The 18547-nt window shown below is 34.9% G+C and overlaps 1 protein-coding gene across 3 annotated transcripts in view; it reads left to right on the top strand.

Moving 5' to 3' along the window:
- The window catches only part of AGTPBP1 (ATP/GTP binding carboxypeptidase 1), a 133320-nt gene that overhangs the window by 21915 nt on the left and 92858 nt on the right, over positions 1 to 18547 (top strand). For all 3 annotated transcript variants that reach the window (XM_074363093.1, XM_045504609.1, XM_045504611.1), the window contains 3 exons: positions 9384 to 9508; positions 15029 to 15096; positions 18414 to 18477. In XM_074363093.1, coding sequence (XP_074219194.1) covers positions 9384 to 9508; positions 15029 to 15096; positions 18414 to 18477 — 257 coding nt within the window. The remainder of the gene's footprint in view (positions 1 to 9383; positions 9509 to 15028; positions 15097 to 18413; positions 18478 to 18547) is intronic.

Genomic DNA, 18547 nt, shown 5'->3' on the forward strand with positions numbered 1-18547 from the left:
ATGAGAAATATTTGCATAGCCCATATTACCATTGTTTTCTCTTAACGTTTCTTAGAGACTTTTTATGGTTTTGGGTTTTACATTTAAGTCTGTGCTCTTTTCTGAGATAATTTATATTATGGTGTGAGATATGGATGAGTTTTTCTTTTTTTTTTTTTTTTTTTTTTTGCGTATGAGTATCTGATTGTTCCAGCATCATTTTTTCAGGAGACTATCCCTTCTCCACTGAGTTTCCTTTGAAGCTTTGTCAAAAATCAGTTGTTTGTGTATTTATAGGTCTATTTTTGTACCATTTTATTCTATTGATCTAGATGTCTGTCTTGGTGCCGATACCTCACTGCCTTGATAATTGTAGCTTTATAATGAGTCTCAAGATCAGGTAGTGTTGGTCTGCCGACTTTCTTCTTTTTTCCAAAGTTTGGCCTATTTTAGGTTCTTTGCATTGCTATGTGAATTTTGCATCAGTCTGACAATTTCTCCAAAATAGCCTGCTGGTATTTTGATTGGGAGTGCCTTGGTTCTGTAGAACAGTTTGGGGAGAATTGATGTCTTAACAATATTGAGTCCTCTTACCCTTGAACATGGTATTTCTCTCTTATTTATGGTCTTCTTTAATTTCTGTCAGTAATATCTTGTAGTTTTCGGTGCACTGGCCTTTCCGGTTGTTTGTCAGATTTATCTCGATTTCCCATACAAATGAAAACTCTTTGCGGGGTACCTAATAGTTTATAAGGGTATAAAGTGAGGCTGAGAAATATGGTTTTAACAGAGTGGCCATAGGGCCGGCTAAAACAATTTTGTTACTGTAAAAATGAGAACAGATATTGGGGGAAAGTTAGATGCTAGCCACATGCAATTTAAATCCTACTAGAACATGAGCAGAGAAGTTATAAAAAATGCATATAAAATAAGTAGCATTTAATTAAACTTTGATGAAAGAATTTAAAGGGTAACTTGATTAATTATTGCTGACACTGGTATAAATTCAGGTAATTTAAAATTTGAACAAACTTTAACTGGTTGTCTTTAACAAATCACTTGGCAGAATTGAGCTAAATTTCTTGTTAAAGACTTTATTGCATTTAATTATTATGTAAGAAGTAGTCAGAAAAGTGCTGTTCTTTTCCAGTTAGAATATTGTTTTCCAAACTTACATATTTAACTATTTCTACAAAGGATTGATAGATGATGAAGCTCTAGTTTTTCATTGTCCATTGCTTTACGATGAAGGAAAATAAAGTTTTGTGTTCAGTATATGGAGAGAAACAGTATAAATATAATTAAGGCAAAAGTAATATAAGTAAATAAAAATTTAGAAAGAGTTAAAGAGTTATAAATGATGAGCAAACATTCCTGAAAGATAATGTGCATTTGGGAAATAAAACCATATCATTTGAAATTAAATTTTAATTACTGTGAGTCCTGTTTAAGTCTAAAACTTTAGTATATTTTAATAGATTTTTATATTTTATTTATGAGAACATTTATTACCTGTATTTGATGTATATTTTAAGATGAAAATGTAATGAAATTTATTTATAATATAAAGACAGGTTCTTTAGCCCTTGCGCTTGCCTGGGAAATTATTTGTTGCACGATAATATCTGTATACCATTGAGGCTTTTGTAACATCCAAGAAAATTTATGTTTTCAGGAAAATAGCTCTTAAGACTGAGTGTAAAGTCAAAGAATCAAAAGCGGTAGGAGACCACTACTATGAAACAAATATTTGAGTGATGTCTTTAAAATATACATTGGAAAGTTAATTTGATTTGATGTATTTCACGTTGATCATATTTTCAATTCCATGATTTTCTCACTATAAAATAATTAACATTAACAATTATAAATGGAACCTCCTGAGGTTGGTCTTGGCCTCATTCTGATTTCATCTAAAAATAGGGTAAAGCAGGGAAGATGTATCCTTTTCTGAGTCTCTATTTACAAATTCTCTGCTTCACAGTGTAGCTCAGATTGTTCACTGAATAGCTATATAGTTTTTGTTTTTCTTCTGTCCCCCTTGGATTTTCCGAAGTCTGAGGTCATTCCAAAAGTAGAGCTGCCCTCTGCTGTTCACCTGCATTTTTCCCAACATTAGTGTCAACAGTCTTACATTTTTAGAGCTGAGTTGGAGACGGCTTAGAATATTTTGTTCTGTTTTCAGTCTGGCAATGAGAAAAGTAGAAATAGAGAAGGAAATCGACCTGCTTACATTCTTAATTTCCATTTATTTGCCATCCTTCAAAAAAAATTCATTAATGTATCCATCTATTATTTGTAAGAGCATGACTCTCAGGAATCACTCAGCTGCAAGTTGTTTTATTTTGGTAGTGGTATAATTCAATTTAAAATTCTTAGAGTTACCGATAAAACAAACTCTCAATTTGGAACGGAACAAAACATGTGTTATACTCAGTGTGTTTTATATGTTTGTGAATATTTTGAATAGTAGATGTTTTACTAGCTACTAAAAAACTAACAGATGACCTTTAAGAGAAAAAAAAACTGGAAAAAACAAAAAAAACCCCACTCAAATATTAAATTGCAGAATTCTGGTTTCCATAATGCAAATTTTTCTTAAATCTAGGTTATAGAGTTGTTTTTAAAGGTGTATTTGCTCCCTAGTATGCAGACTGTGGGATCTTAATACCATTTTTTACCAAAAAAGAACCAGGCCTCTTTTGGAGAAAGAGCTGCTTCCAGATCTGAACACAAAATGTGCAAGATAAGCTTAAACAACAGTGCTTAAACTTTTTGGCTCACAGCCCCTTTGTGCTCTTAAATTAATGAAGACTCCAAAAAGATTTTGTTGATGTGGGTTGCTTTATCTTTTGATATTTATCATGCTATAAATTAAAACTGACAAATTAAAAAATGTTTATTTTTTCACTTAAAAATAACAGTAAGAAATCCATTGCATAATAACATTTTATATTAAAATAACTAAATTGTCAAAAATGTTTAATTAGAAGGTGGCATGCTTTATTATATTTTTGCAGGCTTAATGAAAGCTGGATTCTCTCAACCTGCTTCTGAGTTCAATCTGTCATATATGTATACATATTATGTATAATACATGTTATACATACATATATATGTTTTTTGTGTGTATTCTTGTTGTTGAAGGATGTGAAGACAATCTGGACTCACATAGATATGTAATTAGACAAGGGAGGAATACTTGAATAAAAAGGTCTTTCAGAGCATTGTATCTAATTGTCCTTTGATTTATAATGGAAGAAACTATGGTTTGTGTTCAGTATTTGGAGAGAAACAGTAAAAATGTGATTAAAGCAAAAGTAATAATTATAAGTGAGGAATAAACATTTCTGAATTATAATGTACTTTGGAAATAAAGCCATGTTGTTTGAAATTCAAATTGAAATGGATGTTCTTTGATATTACACTAAAACTTGATAAATGGTAGTTCCTTAAAGTTGAGTTGCACTGTGGACTCAGAAACCATATCAGTGCACTTTTTGTTCCTTTTACATTAAAATCCACTGGTCTCTCTTGCACATTGAATTGTTCTTTTACCCATGTCTGAATTTGTAACATCACACGTTAGTATTTTGAACATGTTGATTCAGTGAGTTATGCAGATCGTCTCAATACTGACACACTTTATTACACAGTTTAAAAAAATTACATTCATTAATATCAAACCATCGATTTTACCAGAAAGTTCTTCAAGTAGCGGGAAGCTGTCAAGGTCATGATAGTAGATCTTTGTTTTCCAAAATTCTGGTTTTTGCTCGAAAGTTCAAATCTAACCATTGGCAACAAATCTGACTGTCAGTTGTTTCTTTGAAATGACAGACTCGCTTTGTTTATTTCCAAGAAAATGTATGCCAGAACACCCTAGTCAGAATAACCAGTGTTTGCCAGTTGTCTTTTAAAGTAAAAATGATGTTCTGTGAAAAAAGTAGCTAGTCAGCTTGCAGTTTAAACAGTCACACAAATATTTTCCCTCAACATGACCATCGTATTTCATTGTGCAACTGAAATATTTTATGTGCACACAGAATATTAAAAAAATGTGTACTCATAGGTGAAATTTGCATTTTTGTTTTTAACTGCGAGTGCATGTTGGTGAAGAACACAGGGATACGATTTGGTGTCACTGCCTTGGCTGTGTTGTGGTGCCAGCACTTCACCCACCGTTGCCTTCAGACCAAAGTGCACTAAGTCAGAGGAAAATAGCATCTTAGTATTTTTATGTCTTTACCAGTATTCTTATGAAAATAGTTTTTGATTTGGCAGGTTTTCTGAAAAGGTATCGAGTACTCAGAATTTCGTAGAGCCCATTGCGAACTGCTGGCCAATAACAGTCTTGTCATTGCCAGGAAACCAGGCAAGCTGTCAGACTAGGATCCTATCAAAAGGACTTGGGAGCCCACATGAAGAAGCTCCCTTTGATCAAAGATGGGGCGACTTGAGCATTAATAACTACAGTGGATAAAGTGTATCAGATGCATTTAAATCTATGTGGACATACTCACATGAGTGCATGAAACCAAAATATTTCATTGATTACGAGAGGATTTTTGGACATGAATTCATTCTTATGACAACTGGTAAATGTAGATAAATGAAAAATCTTTGATGAACCGTATACCTGTGGATAATCAAATATGGGATTTTTCTTTCATAGGGTTTTCCTAGTTAACAAACAGACAGAATGGGAACAGTAGAGAATCACTGTTTTTCAACCCTTAATAAAATAATAAATTAGGCAGTGCTAACCAGTGACTGCTTCTGGTACACAAGTGAGATAACCAGAGACTGTTTGCCTCCTTATGCAAGAGGACAGTACCACTTATAAAGAATTCATGTCACCAGATCAGGCCTTAATCAGATTAGGCCTTTAAACTCAACTACCAGTTTAAGCAAAAATAAATTTGACCACCAGTTTACTGAAGATAAAGATAGACAAACATATTAACCATACCATTGTCGGGGAGGGGAAATGTTTGCCCCTCTGCCCTGCTTGAGTTGTTGTGGCTGGACTAATAATAAAATTGACACAAAACAGGTTAACAGGGGAAAAAGAAATTAATTTGCGCACATGGAAGTCTCATAGAAATGGGACCCAAGAAGAGGTCAAAGCAGGCAGCTTTTATACTTTTTAGATGAAGAGGGAATAAATTTGAGAGGAATTGACAGGACAAAGGAACTTGGGTTTGGATGCTTAATTAGTAAGGAATTTAAGCAAAGTTTGGGCCTGGTTAGTAAATTAGTAAAGAAGTAACAAGGTTTGGTTATGTAGGCATCTCAGCTCTGAATTCTCTGTCTCAGAGGATAAGGATGTCTTCCTGTCTCCTGGTACAGTGAGGGCACTTTGACATGGGAGATTATTTCCTGCTCGCAGGGAGACAGGGAGTGTCTCTCTTGCATCAGCTGTTTCTTAAGTAACTTTAATTGAAAATAACCAATATGCCATTAAGGCATATTTTGGGGTGGCCTGCCTTGGACCCCAACATCAGGGATGTGTAGTTGTCGAAAGAGAATGCAGGAAACAAACCAAGTTTCCTCAGCGAATAAATTGGGGGGGGGGAAGTGTGATGGGAAACAGGTACAATAGGTAGACCTCATTTGGTTTTTGATTTATATAAACTAACTATTAAAGAAAATGAGAGAAAGAAGAGATAGGGAGAGGGTAAGAGAGAATGGATGAATGGATGAATTTGGGAAATTGGAATTCAGAGTAGATTTTGATATTAAAGGATTATTATTATTTTTGGTGTTGTAGTGATATTACAGTTACATATGTATATGTGGTTATATATATGGCATATATATGTACTTGTATATATATATTATATACATGTAGTTATATGTATATATTTAAAGAGTGTTTGTATTTTAGAACATAGATAATGCCAAAGTAGTAACAGACGGAATGATCTCTGAAATTTGCTTTGAAATTAGCCAGTAGGACGTGTGTGCTTGTGTGAGTGATGTGTAGGTGTGTGGGAAACAAGATTGTCGGTGAATTGATTGTTGAAGCTGGGTGAGGGCGCATGTTACACTATTTTTTTTTTCTTCATGTTTGGAATTACCCATAATGTTAATGTTTTTGCTCATTCAGATTTATGATAACAGTTTTAAGGAATCATTCCTTCTTCCTGCAACAATGGAAGAAAACGAAAATATGTAAAAACATGTTAACTTATCTTTGTCTCTACAGAATTTTTAATTAATAATTAATTAATTTTTAATTAATTATTTTAATTATTTTTTAATATTATTTAATTATTTTTAAATAATATTATTTATTAATATTATTTTGAAAACTTAAAAGGGCAGAGAATAATATAATGAACACCTGTGTACCGATCACCCAAGAAATAAAAAATTACAAATACAATGTGAACTAGTACCTAATAACATTTTCCTTTTATCCCCAGAGACAGTTAGTATTCTGAATTTGATGTTCATCATTTCCACGCATGACTTTATATATATGTATGAAATAAATTTTCTTATGTGTTTTTAATGTATCTATATGTACATACACACATTAAAAAAATTTGTTATTTAATTTGTATATTTTAAAACCTCATGTTAATGATATCATACTGTACATATTCTTAAAGTTTCCTGAATTGTTTTTTCACTTGGAGATTTATGCATATTAATAGTTTTATTTCAGTACTATGCTGGCTATTTGTAAACTTGGGAAATATTATATTATTTTATTTTAAATAGTATATTAGTTACATTTTTAAATAGTGTGCTCAGTGTGTTTTTTTCAGCCTCCAGATACCTTTTCAGATGAAGTACCTCCAAATTTAAAGCATTGAGTCCAGTTATTAATCTAAAAAAAGTATAAATATCCTGTTTCCCATACGCTTCCAGATTTTCTTTGTTCGTTCTGAATATCGCTGGGTATTGCCTATTCTGTGCTGGCCACTGTTTGAAATGCTTGGTATATAGAAGACATGCAAGGTCTCTACCTTTGTGAAGCTTACATCATTTCAATTAGTGGTAAATTCTTTGGGCACATTTTGATATTGGAAGCAGAGAGGCTGGCGGGGAAGTGGGGACATCTTTAGGTTGTAACCTGCAATGGGAAGGAGCCAGTATAGGAAGAACTGGTTGAAATTACCCTCTAGGTTGAGAGGACAGCAAATATAAAGACCTTGAGGTTGGGGAGAAACTTGCTATATTCAAGGAACTGACAGAAGGCCAGTGAGTCTGGATCCCAGGGTATGAGGGGAAATAAAGCCTGAGAGGTGGATGGAGATGATATAAGACCTATAGGCTGTGACAAGGAATAAGATTTTATTTAAAGTCTGATGGGAAGCCATTGAAGAGTTTTTGGTTGGATAGCAACTGGATTAGGTTTGTGGTTACACAAATGTACACATCTGATAAACTGGCATAGAACTATATACCTGCCAGTATCAGTTTCCTGGTTTTGTTATCATCCTATAGCTATGTAAAAATGTAACCTTTGGGGAAACTAGGTGAATGGTACAAGAGACCACTCTACTATTTTTGCCACTGCCTGTGAGTCTAAAGTTATTTCAAAATAAAAAGAAAAAAATCACTGTATAGAAAATGGATTACTGGGCAGCAAGAATGCAAGCTGATTTTTCAGGAGGTTGTAATTGCCAAGTGAGAAATGATTGCTTGGGCTTGGGTGCTCCTACCAATATATGGAGAGAAGTGGAGGTCTTTGAGATGTTTTAGAGATACAGCTGGCATTGGGGTGGGTGTGGGAAAGGGAGTCTAGATTTTTGTCTTGGGCAGCTGGTGTTTCATGTGAGTCTGGGAAGGTTAAGACTGAAGGAGAGACTGGAGTTGAGCTGGGAGCCAGGCAGCGCATCGGTTTCAGTTACAGCTGTGGAATGAGATGTGGTTGCTCGGGGCAGAAGAGCGGAGGGAGTGAAGAGAAGAGCTGGGGATAGAGCTCTGGGGGGGTGGTCTTCAGCATCCAGAGGTTTGTTGGAGAAGGAGGAGCCACTAGAGGAGACCTGAAAGAAGTAGTCATAGGGAGAGAATCAGGAGCGTATGGAACCACTGAAGCCCAAAGAAGAGAGTGAGGAAAGAGGGAGCTACTGACTTGGATAGCGCTGAGATTCTGAGTATGACCAGGAAAGAAGTGACCACAGGAGGTTTTGCGGAGACCTCAGGGTGCGGGAGCCAAACTGATAGTTGAAAAAGTGAATATGTGAGGAAATGCAGGGAGCAGGTATGGACATCTCCTTCAGTGAGTAGAGAGAAACGGAGTGGTAGCTAGTGGAAGCTCCTGGATCATATGTGTGTGCTGTTGGGTATGGCCCGGTTGAAAGGGGGAGCGAACTGATGCATCAGAGAAAGGTTTATTGAAGGAGCACATACATCGGGAATGCAAGAAGGGAGCTGGGGTCAGGCTTATAAATGGAGGGATTGTTCTTTGAGTCTCAACACACCAGCCAAAGAGAGCCTTTTAAAAGCAAGTAAGCACATCACTCTTCTGCTCAAAAACATCCCTTCCCACTCTCAACTCTGACCTCATCTCTTCCCGTTAGTCTCCTTTAAGTCTGCTGCAGCCACACTGGCCACCTCACTTTTAATTGAATACAGGAGGCCTGCTCCTGCCTTGATATCTGGATGGTTGTGACAGCTTCTGGACAGCTCTTTTTTTTTTTTTTTTTTTTTTTTTTTTGCGGGTGTCTGCACCGTCATTCTCTTACTTCTTTCGGGTGTTTCCCTAAATGGTACCCTCTCAATGTTTTCCCTGACCACTTTAAAATTGCACCCCCCTTGAACCTTTTATCCCCACAACCTGCTTTTCTCCATAGTGCTTCCCGTCCCCTTAATACTGTTTAATCACTTACATATTTAATTTGTCCCATTAGAATGTTCACTCTGAGGAGCAAGGATTTTTGTTCATCTTGTTTACTGTTGGCAGCACCTAAACAGTAGCAAGTGTGCAAATGTACAGTGAATGGGAACAGGGAAGAAAGAATGTGGGTAGAGAATCAGGTTTCAGGAGCTGGTGGTGGGAAGATGAATGTGTTCTTTTTTGATTTTATAGTAGTTATGAAGCAGGCACTAGCTGAAAATGGAGTAGGGTGGAAGGGATGGTTAGAGTTTTGAGGAGAACGTAGGGTGTGTGAAAAGTCTGGAGAGTGGAAAGGAGAGCTTTCAGGATATGATGTAAGATTGCTGGACAGAACTGAATGCACATTTGTGGTTTTCTGAAATAGAGTGTTTCTCACTTAATAGAATATTAGCAATATTAAACTATGAAACAGTGAGGAAATGTGATATATATAAATGCTTAGTGTTTTTAGAAAGGTACAGTTTTTTTTTTTGAACAGTGATCTTTATAGTGTTGAATTTACAATTGGTGTAAAATGTGCCCTAATTTAAAGTAACATTCTTTTTAGCCTTACCAATAGTTCTCGGATTGTGGGACTACTGGCTCAGCTGGAGAAGATCAATACTGAATCTGCAGAGTCAGATTCTGCCAGATATGTTACATCAAAAATTCTTCATCTGGCTCAAAGTCAAGGTAAGTTTTAATGTCTTGTTTTTGGAATACATCCTTAATTCTTTAAAAATAGATGCTAAGAATGTTCAAACTTTAGATAAATAGCTGATTCTATGTTAAAATTGAACTTTCTCCCACAAACTCAAGAAGTAGAAAACTTAATAACTGTGGAAGAAATTGATCTTCAAAGCATCGTTTCTAAGAATGACTATGATTTTACTTACGTAAAAAGACAAGAAGATGTCAGGTATTACAGAACATTGGCTGTTAGTCTTGTCCCCAATTTGAAATGCAAGCCTTGTCATTCAGTGGTTGGGTGACTTCAGGGAAGTTTTGAATCTCTAGGACTTAGCCACACCTGTCTCTGAAGTAGAGAAAAGCAATATGGTATGATTATCATGAAATTTACATGACAAGCATGTAAAAAGAATGTTCAAAATTTTCAATAAATAGTATCTGTAATTAGGCATAGTTTACCCATTTTATGAAGCTAGTACTACTGAGTTGGTATCAAAACTTTGACAGAACACAAGAGATGAAAAGTATTAACTTTGCATTTAGGAACATAAATTTTAAAAATCCCAAATAAAATATTAGTGAATTAAGTCTGGAAAAACCTATATAACATTATTTGGACAGGTCAAATGAAACCATGTGATTATCTCAATAGAAGCTAAAAAAGAAATTTAAGGTTGATAACTATGCTTGATTTAAAAAAAAAAAAACCTTGATTTTTCTTTTTTTAAATAAGGGTAAACCAGCAGCTACCTTAGTCTTTAACAGTGACACATTGAAGGCATTCTGTTAGAATTACGAACCAGACAAGTCACAGTTAATTATTTTAATTTATTTAGTTTTTCATTATTTATTTATTCTAGAGGTTCAGGTCATTGAAGTAAATGTTCAGCAGGCATTTACTGTGTTCAGGAGCTCGTGTTTATTAACCCTTCTTCGTGGTCATAGGCTCTTAATTTATTTTGGTAACTTCTTCCTATGAAGCCCATTTAAGGTGTATTTGACAGCACACCCAAACCCAGGAGAAGTCTCTAATAATTTGCATTTGTTTCTAGCAAATCTAAAATATCTGTACCCTTTAATTCAGCAAGTCATTATACCGGGTTCTAGCCTTTGGTAACATTGTGCTTATCAACTAAGGTAGATGTACGAAGATGGTCATCGTGTTAGTGCAAAGACAGATGTGCCAAGTGTATACACCATATTCTCATATGAAATAACCCCTTAAAACAAAACGAAACAAAAACTCTAGCAAAAACAAAAGAAAACAGATTCTCCAAACCTGTAGACACCAGCTGTGTACACTGCTCTCACCACTGTAGACTCTTCCCATCACAGTCTGGAAGCCCCTGTTCCAGCATCACCACTGAAAATGCCCCCAGCCATATCACTACCAGAGACTCCTCCCCCACTGACACCCACCACTGGGGGCCAACCCTGAATACTGCTCCCTAGGGTGTGTTAATGCAATGAGTCTGTTTATCATACCTTGGATTAGCTAGTTGACACTGTGTACATTAGTAGTGAAAGATTGTCCCTTCATTATTTATAGGATAGTCCAATTGTCCATCCATTTGAGAGAGAAAGATTAGGAATTTATAGTTCAAGGAAGAAAATGCGAATAACCAGTAGACATATGAAAAAGTTCTTTACCTCCTTAAAAGTCAGGGATTACTGATGGTAACAATGAAGATATTTCTCACTAGTTAGATTGGCAGAAATTAGAGAATGACAATATTCAGTGCTGTTGAAGGCATGGAAAATAGGGTATTCTCATACACTGTAGATGGTGCAGTAACTATTATAAACTCTGGAAAAAAGAACCTGGCAATGTTTATTAAAATTTAAAGTGCATCTGCTACTTTACTTAACATTTTCACTGTCAGAAATCTGTTTGACTGAAATACAAATCCTATTATATAAAAGAACATTTAGGGATTTTTTTTTCAGTGTTGTTTGTAAAATCAAAGATCAGGAAACAACCTTAAATATCCATCAGTGAGAGAATGGTTGAATTAACTTTGATGTAGTCAAACTGTGGGACTTAATATTATAAAGCTATTATCATTAATGAATTCTTTATCATATATGGCGTAGTTCACATATGGAACTATATGCATACCTCAGAGATACTGCTGGTTCAATTCCAGACCACCACAATAAAGCAACTGTCACAATAGAGTGAGTCACATGAATTTTTTTGGCTTTCCAGTGCATGTTAAAGTTATATTTACATTGTACTGTGGTCTATTAAGTGGGCAATGGCATTCTAAAAAATGTACATACCTTAATTAAAAATACTTCATTACTAAAAATGTGAGCCTTCAGTGACTCATTATCTTTTTGCTGTTGATGTTTATGCTTATGTTGGAGTGTCTTGCCCTGATATTTTTGGCTGCTGACTGATTAAGGTGGTGGTTGCTAAAGATTAGGGTGGCCGTGAGTCATGATCTTTTTGCTTTTGGAGTGTCTTGCCTTGATATTTATGGCTGCTGACTGATCAAGGTGGTGGTTGCTGGAGATTAGGGTGGCTGTGGCCATTTCTTAAAATAAGATAGTGAAGTTTGCCACACATCCCTCATTCATGAATCTCTCTGCTATATGCAAAGCTGCTTAATAGCATTTTACCTACAGTAGAACTTCTTTTAAGATTGGAATTAATTCTCTCAAACTCTGCTGCTGCTTTATCAATTAAGTTTTGTGATATTCTAAATCCTTTGTTGTTACTTCAGTAATCTTGAACAGGAGTAGATTCCATCTCAAGAAACCACTTTCTTTACTTATCCATGAGAAACAACTCCTCATCTGCTAACATTTTATTATGAGATTGCAGCAATTCAGTCACATCTTCAGGCTACACTGTTAATTCTGGTTTCTCTGGCTGTTTCCACCACATCTGCAGTTACTTCCTCCACTGAAATCTTGAACCCCTCCAAGTCATCCATGAGGACTGGGACCAGCTTCTTTCAAATTTCTGTTAATGTTGCTGTTTTGACCTCTTCCCGTTAATTGCAAATGTTCTTAATGGCATCTGGAATGGTGAATTCTTTCCAGAAGGCTTTCAATTGACTTTGCCCAAATCTGCTAGAGGAATGACTATCTATGGCAGTGATAGCCTTATGAAATATATTGCTTAGATAAGACGACTTGAAAGTCAGAATTACTCCTTGATCCATGGGTTGCAGAATGGGTGTTGTGTTAGCAGGCAGGAGAACGAACATTAATCTTGTATATTCCCATCAGAGCTCTGGGGTGACCAGGTGCATTGTCAGTGAACAGTCCCATTTGAAAGGAATCTTTTTTTCTGAGCAGTGGATCTCAACAGTAGGCTTTAAAATATTTGGTAAACCATGTTGCAAATAGATGTGCTGTCATCCAGACTTTGTTGTTCCATTGTTACAGCACAGGCGTTGTAGACTAAGCATAATTCTTAAAGGCCCTAGGATTTTTGGAATAGTAAATGAGCATTGGCTTCAACTTTAAGTCACCAGAGGCATTAGTCCCTAATAAGAGAAGCTTTGAAGCTGGGCATTGACTTCTCGTCTCTAGCTATGAAAGTCCTAGGTGGCATCTTTTTCCAGTATAAGGCTGGATTGTATACATTGAAAATCTGTTGTTTTGTATAGCCCCTTTAATTAATGATCTTAGCTGGATCTTCTGGATGACTTGCTACAGCTTCTACACCAGCACTTGCTGCTTCACTTTTCACTTTTATGTTACAGAGACCACTTCTTTCTTTAAGCTTCATGAATCAACATCTTGAAATATTTCTTCTGCAGCTTCCTCTCCTTTCTCAGCCCTCATAGAATTAAGAAGAGTTAGGGCTTTGCTCTGGATTAGGCTTTGGCTTAAGGGAGTGTTGTGACTGCTTTGATCTATCCAAACCACTAAAACTTTCTCCATATCAGCAATAAGACTATTTCACTTTCCCATCATTTGTGTGTTCACTGGAGCAGTGCTTTTCATTTCCTTCAGGAATTTTTCCATTTCATTCACAACTTGGCCAATTGTTTGGTGCAAAAGGCCTAGCTTTTGGCCTCTCTCAGCTTTTGATATGCCTTCCTCACTAAACTCAATCATTTCCTGCTCTTGATTTAAAGTGAGAGACAGAAAACAAGTACATGTAAAATATGATATCAAAAACAGTAATCATGAGGGAAGGAGAGTACAAATGCAGAATTGTTAAGATGCATTTGAAATTATGAGATCAGCAACTTAAAACAATCACATGTATATATATGCATGCTATATAAAGACCTCATGGTAACCACAAACCACATATCTATAATAGCTACACAAAAAAGAAAGAAATCCAAGCACAATTCTGAAGATAGTCATCAAATCACAAGGGAAGAGAACAACAACAAAAAAGAATGAGCCAAAAAGATGTGAAAAACAACCCTAAAAGAACAAAGTGGCAGTAAGAACATACATACCAGTAGTTACTTTAAATGTAAATGGACTAAATGCTCCAATCAAAAGATGCAGAGTGACTGAATGGCTAGAAAGACAAGACCTGAATATATGCTGCCTACAAGAGACTCACTTCAGATCTAAAGACACACACAGACTGAAAGTGAGGGGATGGAAAAAGGTATTCCATGCAAATTGAAATCCAAAGAAAGCTAGGTAGCATTATTTATATCAGACAAAAATAGACTTTAAAATAAAGACTGTTATAAGAGACAAGGACATTACATAACGATCAAGGAATCAATCCAAGAAGAAGATATAAAAATTGTAAATAAATATGTACCCAACATAGAAATACTTAAATATATACAGTAAATATACTAGACATAAAGGGAGAAATTGACAGTAACACAGTAATAGTAGGGGGCTTTATTTAACATGCCATATATATATATGTATACATATATATATATATATAGAGAGAGAGAAAGCATTCTGATATATAGAACATTCCGTCTGAAAGAAGCAAAATACACATTCTTTTCAAGTGCATATGGAGCATTCTCCAGGATGGATCACATACTGGGCCATAAAATAGGCCCTGGTAAATTTAAAAAAACTTAAATTATATCAAGTATCTTCTTCGACCATAATGCTGTGAGACTAAAATCAACTACAAGAAAACAACTACAAAAAAAACACAAATAATGTAGAGGCTAAACCAGATGCTACTAAACAAGTGAATCACTGAAGAAATCAAAGAGGAAATAAAATACCTGGAGACAAATGAAATGAAAATAATAATCTGAAATCTATGGGATGCAGCAAAAGCTGTTCTAAGAGAGAAGTTTATAGTGGTACAGGTTTACGTCAGGAAATGAAAAAAAATCTCAAGTAAAAAACCCAACTTTATACCTAAAGGAACCAGTTAAACAAAAACAAAAAAACCCTCTCAAATTAGTAGAACCAGTTTAGAATGTTTACTGGACCAACAGAGATTTGTTGATTAGATGTTATATATGTTATCTCATGTTTTTATACATTAACTATACGGTTAAACTATATGTGATTTTTTCATTTTTTAGAAGAAAACTTTTCTTTTCTACTTTTCAGAAAAAACAAGGAGAGAAATGACAGCCAAAGGTTCTACAGGAATGGAAGTTCTGCTATCAACATTAGAAGTAAGTTACTGATGGGCTTTAATTATGTAGCTATTAATATCAACCAGTACTGAGAAAAAAAAATGTGAAGTCTAAAATTTTTATCCTAGAAGTAGAGCCAGTGATTGGAAGTTTGTTTTATTTTTTAAATTATCATCTGGAATGGTGGTATAAACATTCTAATACACATTAGGTAAGCCTCTAGGTGTATTTCACTATGATTATAATGATAGCTGTATTTTACATCTTAACATGCCATTCTAATTTGTAGTAGAAAATAAAATATTAGTTACATCTTTAGTTTAAAATGAATGAGTGATATTGGAAATTCTCATTGTATTGTTGGTATATATTCATGATTAAATTCACTTCATACATTGGCCGAATAGGTATATTATATTTATAATAATTAAATTTCTGTGCTATTATAAAAGTTTTGGGTAGATCAGCAGGACATATTAAGAATTAGGATTTTATGTTTATTCAGTGCAATGTTAAGAATAAGGAATGAGTGAGTACATGATATACCTTAAACAGTGTTATTTGTCAAATTCTGTCTCAATAGAGCAGAAAAAAAAAGATCAGGGAGTCAGTTCATTTTTTTAAATAGTTGACTTATAGTATTATATTAGTTTCAGGTATATAGCATAGTGATTCAGTATTTTTACAGTTTACACTCCATTAAAAGTTATTACAAGATAATGGCTAAAACTGCCTGTGCTATACAATCTATTCTTGTTGTCTATTTATTTTTTACATAGTGGTTTGTAACTCTTAATTCCATACCCATAATGTGCCCTCCCCACTTGTCTCACTCCATTGGTAACCACTCGTTTGTTTTCTGTATCAGTGAGACTGTTTCCTTTGCTATATACATTCCTATGTATTAATTTTTAGATTCTATATATAAGTGATATTATACAATATTTGTCTTCCTCTGTCTGACTGACTTCACTTAGTGTGAAATTCTCTAGGTCCATCCACATTGCTGCTAATGGCAGAATTTCCTTTTTCATGGCCAAGTAATATTCCATCGTGTACATATACCACATCTTCTTTATCCATTTGTCTGTTTATGGATACTTCGATTGCTTCCATATATTGACTATTGTAAATAATGCTGCTGTGAACATTGGGGTGCATGTATCCTTTTGAATTAGTGTTTTCATTTTTTTCTGGGTATATACCCAGGAGTGGAATTGCTGGGTCATATGTTAGTTCTACTTTTAGTTTTGAGAAACCTCCATACTGTTTTCCACAATGGCCACACCAATTTACATTCCCACCAACAGTGTACAGGGTTCACTTTTATCCACATCCAAGCCAGAATTTATTTGTAGAGTTTTTGATGATAGCTATTTTGACAAGTGTGAAGTGATGTCTCATTGTTGTTTTGATTTCCATTTCTATAATAATTATCCATTTTGAACATTTTTTCATGTGCCTCTTAATTTGTTGAGACTTGTTTTGTGGCCTGCCATGTGTGTGGTCTATCCTGGAGAAAACTCTGTATGCACTTGAAAAGAATGTATATTTTGCTGTTTTTGGATGTACTGTCCTATAGATATTTATTAACTCTAACTGGCCTCTTTTATCATTTAAGACCATTTTTCTTTTTTGATTTTCTATCTGGATGATCTGTTAAAGTCCCCAGCTATTATGTATTATTGTCTGTTTTTCCTTTTATCTCTGTTAGTACTTGCTGTATATATTTAGGTCCTCTATATTGGGTGCATATATGTTAATGAGTGTAATATCTTCTTTTTCTATTGATGCCTTTATTATTATATAATGCCGTTCTTTGTCTTTTGTTTTAGCCTTTGTTTTAAAGTCTGTTTTGTCTGAAAAGAGTATTGCTACCCCTCCTTTTTTCTGCTTGCTCATGTCACAATTTATTGAGGTCAGCAGAGATGGGAGGTGGCAAATTACATATGAGAGACTTGTCTGGATAAGTCCTAGAGATAACAGTGCAACTTCCCTTCACATTCCAATGGCCTGAATGCAGTCACATGGCTCAAACCTAATAACAAAAGAGCTGGAAATGTGGTTTGGCTGTGAACCCGGGAAGAAGATGAAATCGTTTTGCTGAGCACATAGCATTTGTTTTTTTAAACAAATGTCTGTCTCTCTCATTCTTCCAGATCCTTCCCCAGTGAGTCAGTGGTCCAATTTATACTTCCATTGCTAAGATCAGAGCCTCTGGTTAATGCTTGGTCCTCTTTTTGGTCTGGATTTGGATTTGGTCTCTGAGCTAAAATGGTGAAGCAGAGACAACACTCATTCTCTTTTGGAGAGGGGAAGAGTAGGAGTCCCATTCTAGTCCCTGATACATCACAATTGTGAAATTTGTCTGTATAAACACTGTAAAATCCTTCTACTCTGGGAGTGAGGCATTTCCGTGAATAGGCCATGATTCTGCTGTTTGTGTGGTTTTCTTCATCCAAGCATTGCTGTTAGTAAGGGAAATGTAATCAAAGTACAGTGTTTAACACATTCTCTTATTAGATCTGTTGTCCAGGCTTTGGGAAATATTTACCCTTTTACACTGCTGGTGGGAGTGTAAATTGCTCCATGAAGAGCAAGTTAGTAATATCCATCAAAATAAATGCCCATATCATTGACCCAGAAATTCCAAGAATTTATCCCATGTATAGTTTTGCTTGCTCCCATGTACTTAGTATGTACATAGTTTTGGTTGCAATTTTTGAGTAGCAAAGGATTAAAAAAATTTAAATACTCCATTTATAGGTGACTGGTTACATAAACAGTGGTATAGCCATATAATGGGATATATCCTGTAGCCCTTAAAAAGGATGAAGAAATTATTTATTTGACATGTCAAAATACTGGTGTTCAAAATAGTTATCCATAGAGCAGTAGTACCATTTGGAGAAATAAATGTGTATATACCTGTATATTTACATGTTGTTTTTTACACATGTGCATTATCTTTGGCTGGATACATAAGCTGATAACACAGTTACCTTTTGAGAGCAGAGCTAGGTGACTGAGTAGTCACCATGTATACTTTGTAGTGTCTTTTATATTTTGATTCATTTATTTGTATCATCTATTTGGTAGAAATAGATGAATTCAAATGACAAATTAATTCCTGTTGATAATAAAAAAATAATAGCTCAGATGATTTGTAAAAATTTTTAAGAGCAATAAGAAATGACTGAAGTGATATGTAAGAATAGTGAAAACCTGAATACATTTGTTCTTAGAGAGACCGGAAAGGCCATCTATAAAACATAGGTAGTTCTTGACAGGCAGGAAAAGTTTGGGCATCACAGATTTACAGTGCTCTAATTAAGCAAATAAATTATTTATTTCAGAACACGAAAGATCTTCAAACTACACTTAATATCCTAAGCATTCTTGTTGAGCTGGTGTCAGCTGGTAAGTTTTTGTTTTCTTTGGTCTAATTTCTGTTTGTAAACAATGATCAGCAATGCATCATGTGTGCTTT

This window comes from Camelus bactrianus, chromosome 4, assembly GCF_048773025.1.
Source record: "Camelus bactrianus isolate YW-2024 breed Bactrian camel chromosome 4, ASM4877302v1, whole genome shotgun sequence".
In the NCBI taxonomy this organism is placed as follows: Eukaryota; Metazoa; Chordata; class Mammalia; order Artiodactyla; family Camelidae; genus Camelus; species Camelus bactrianus.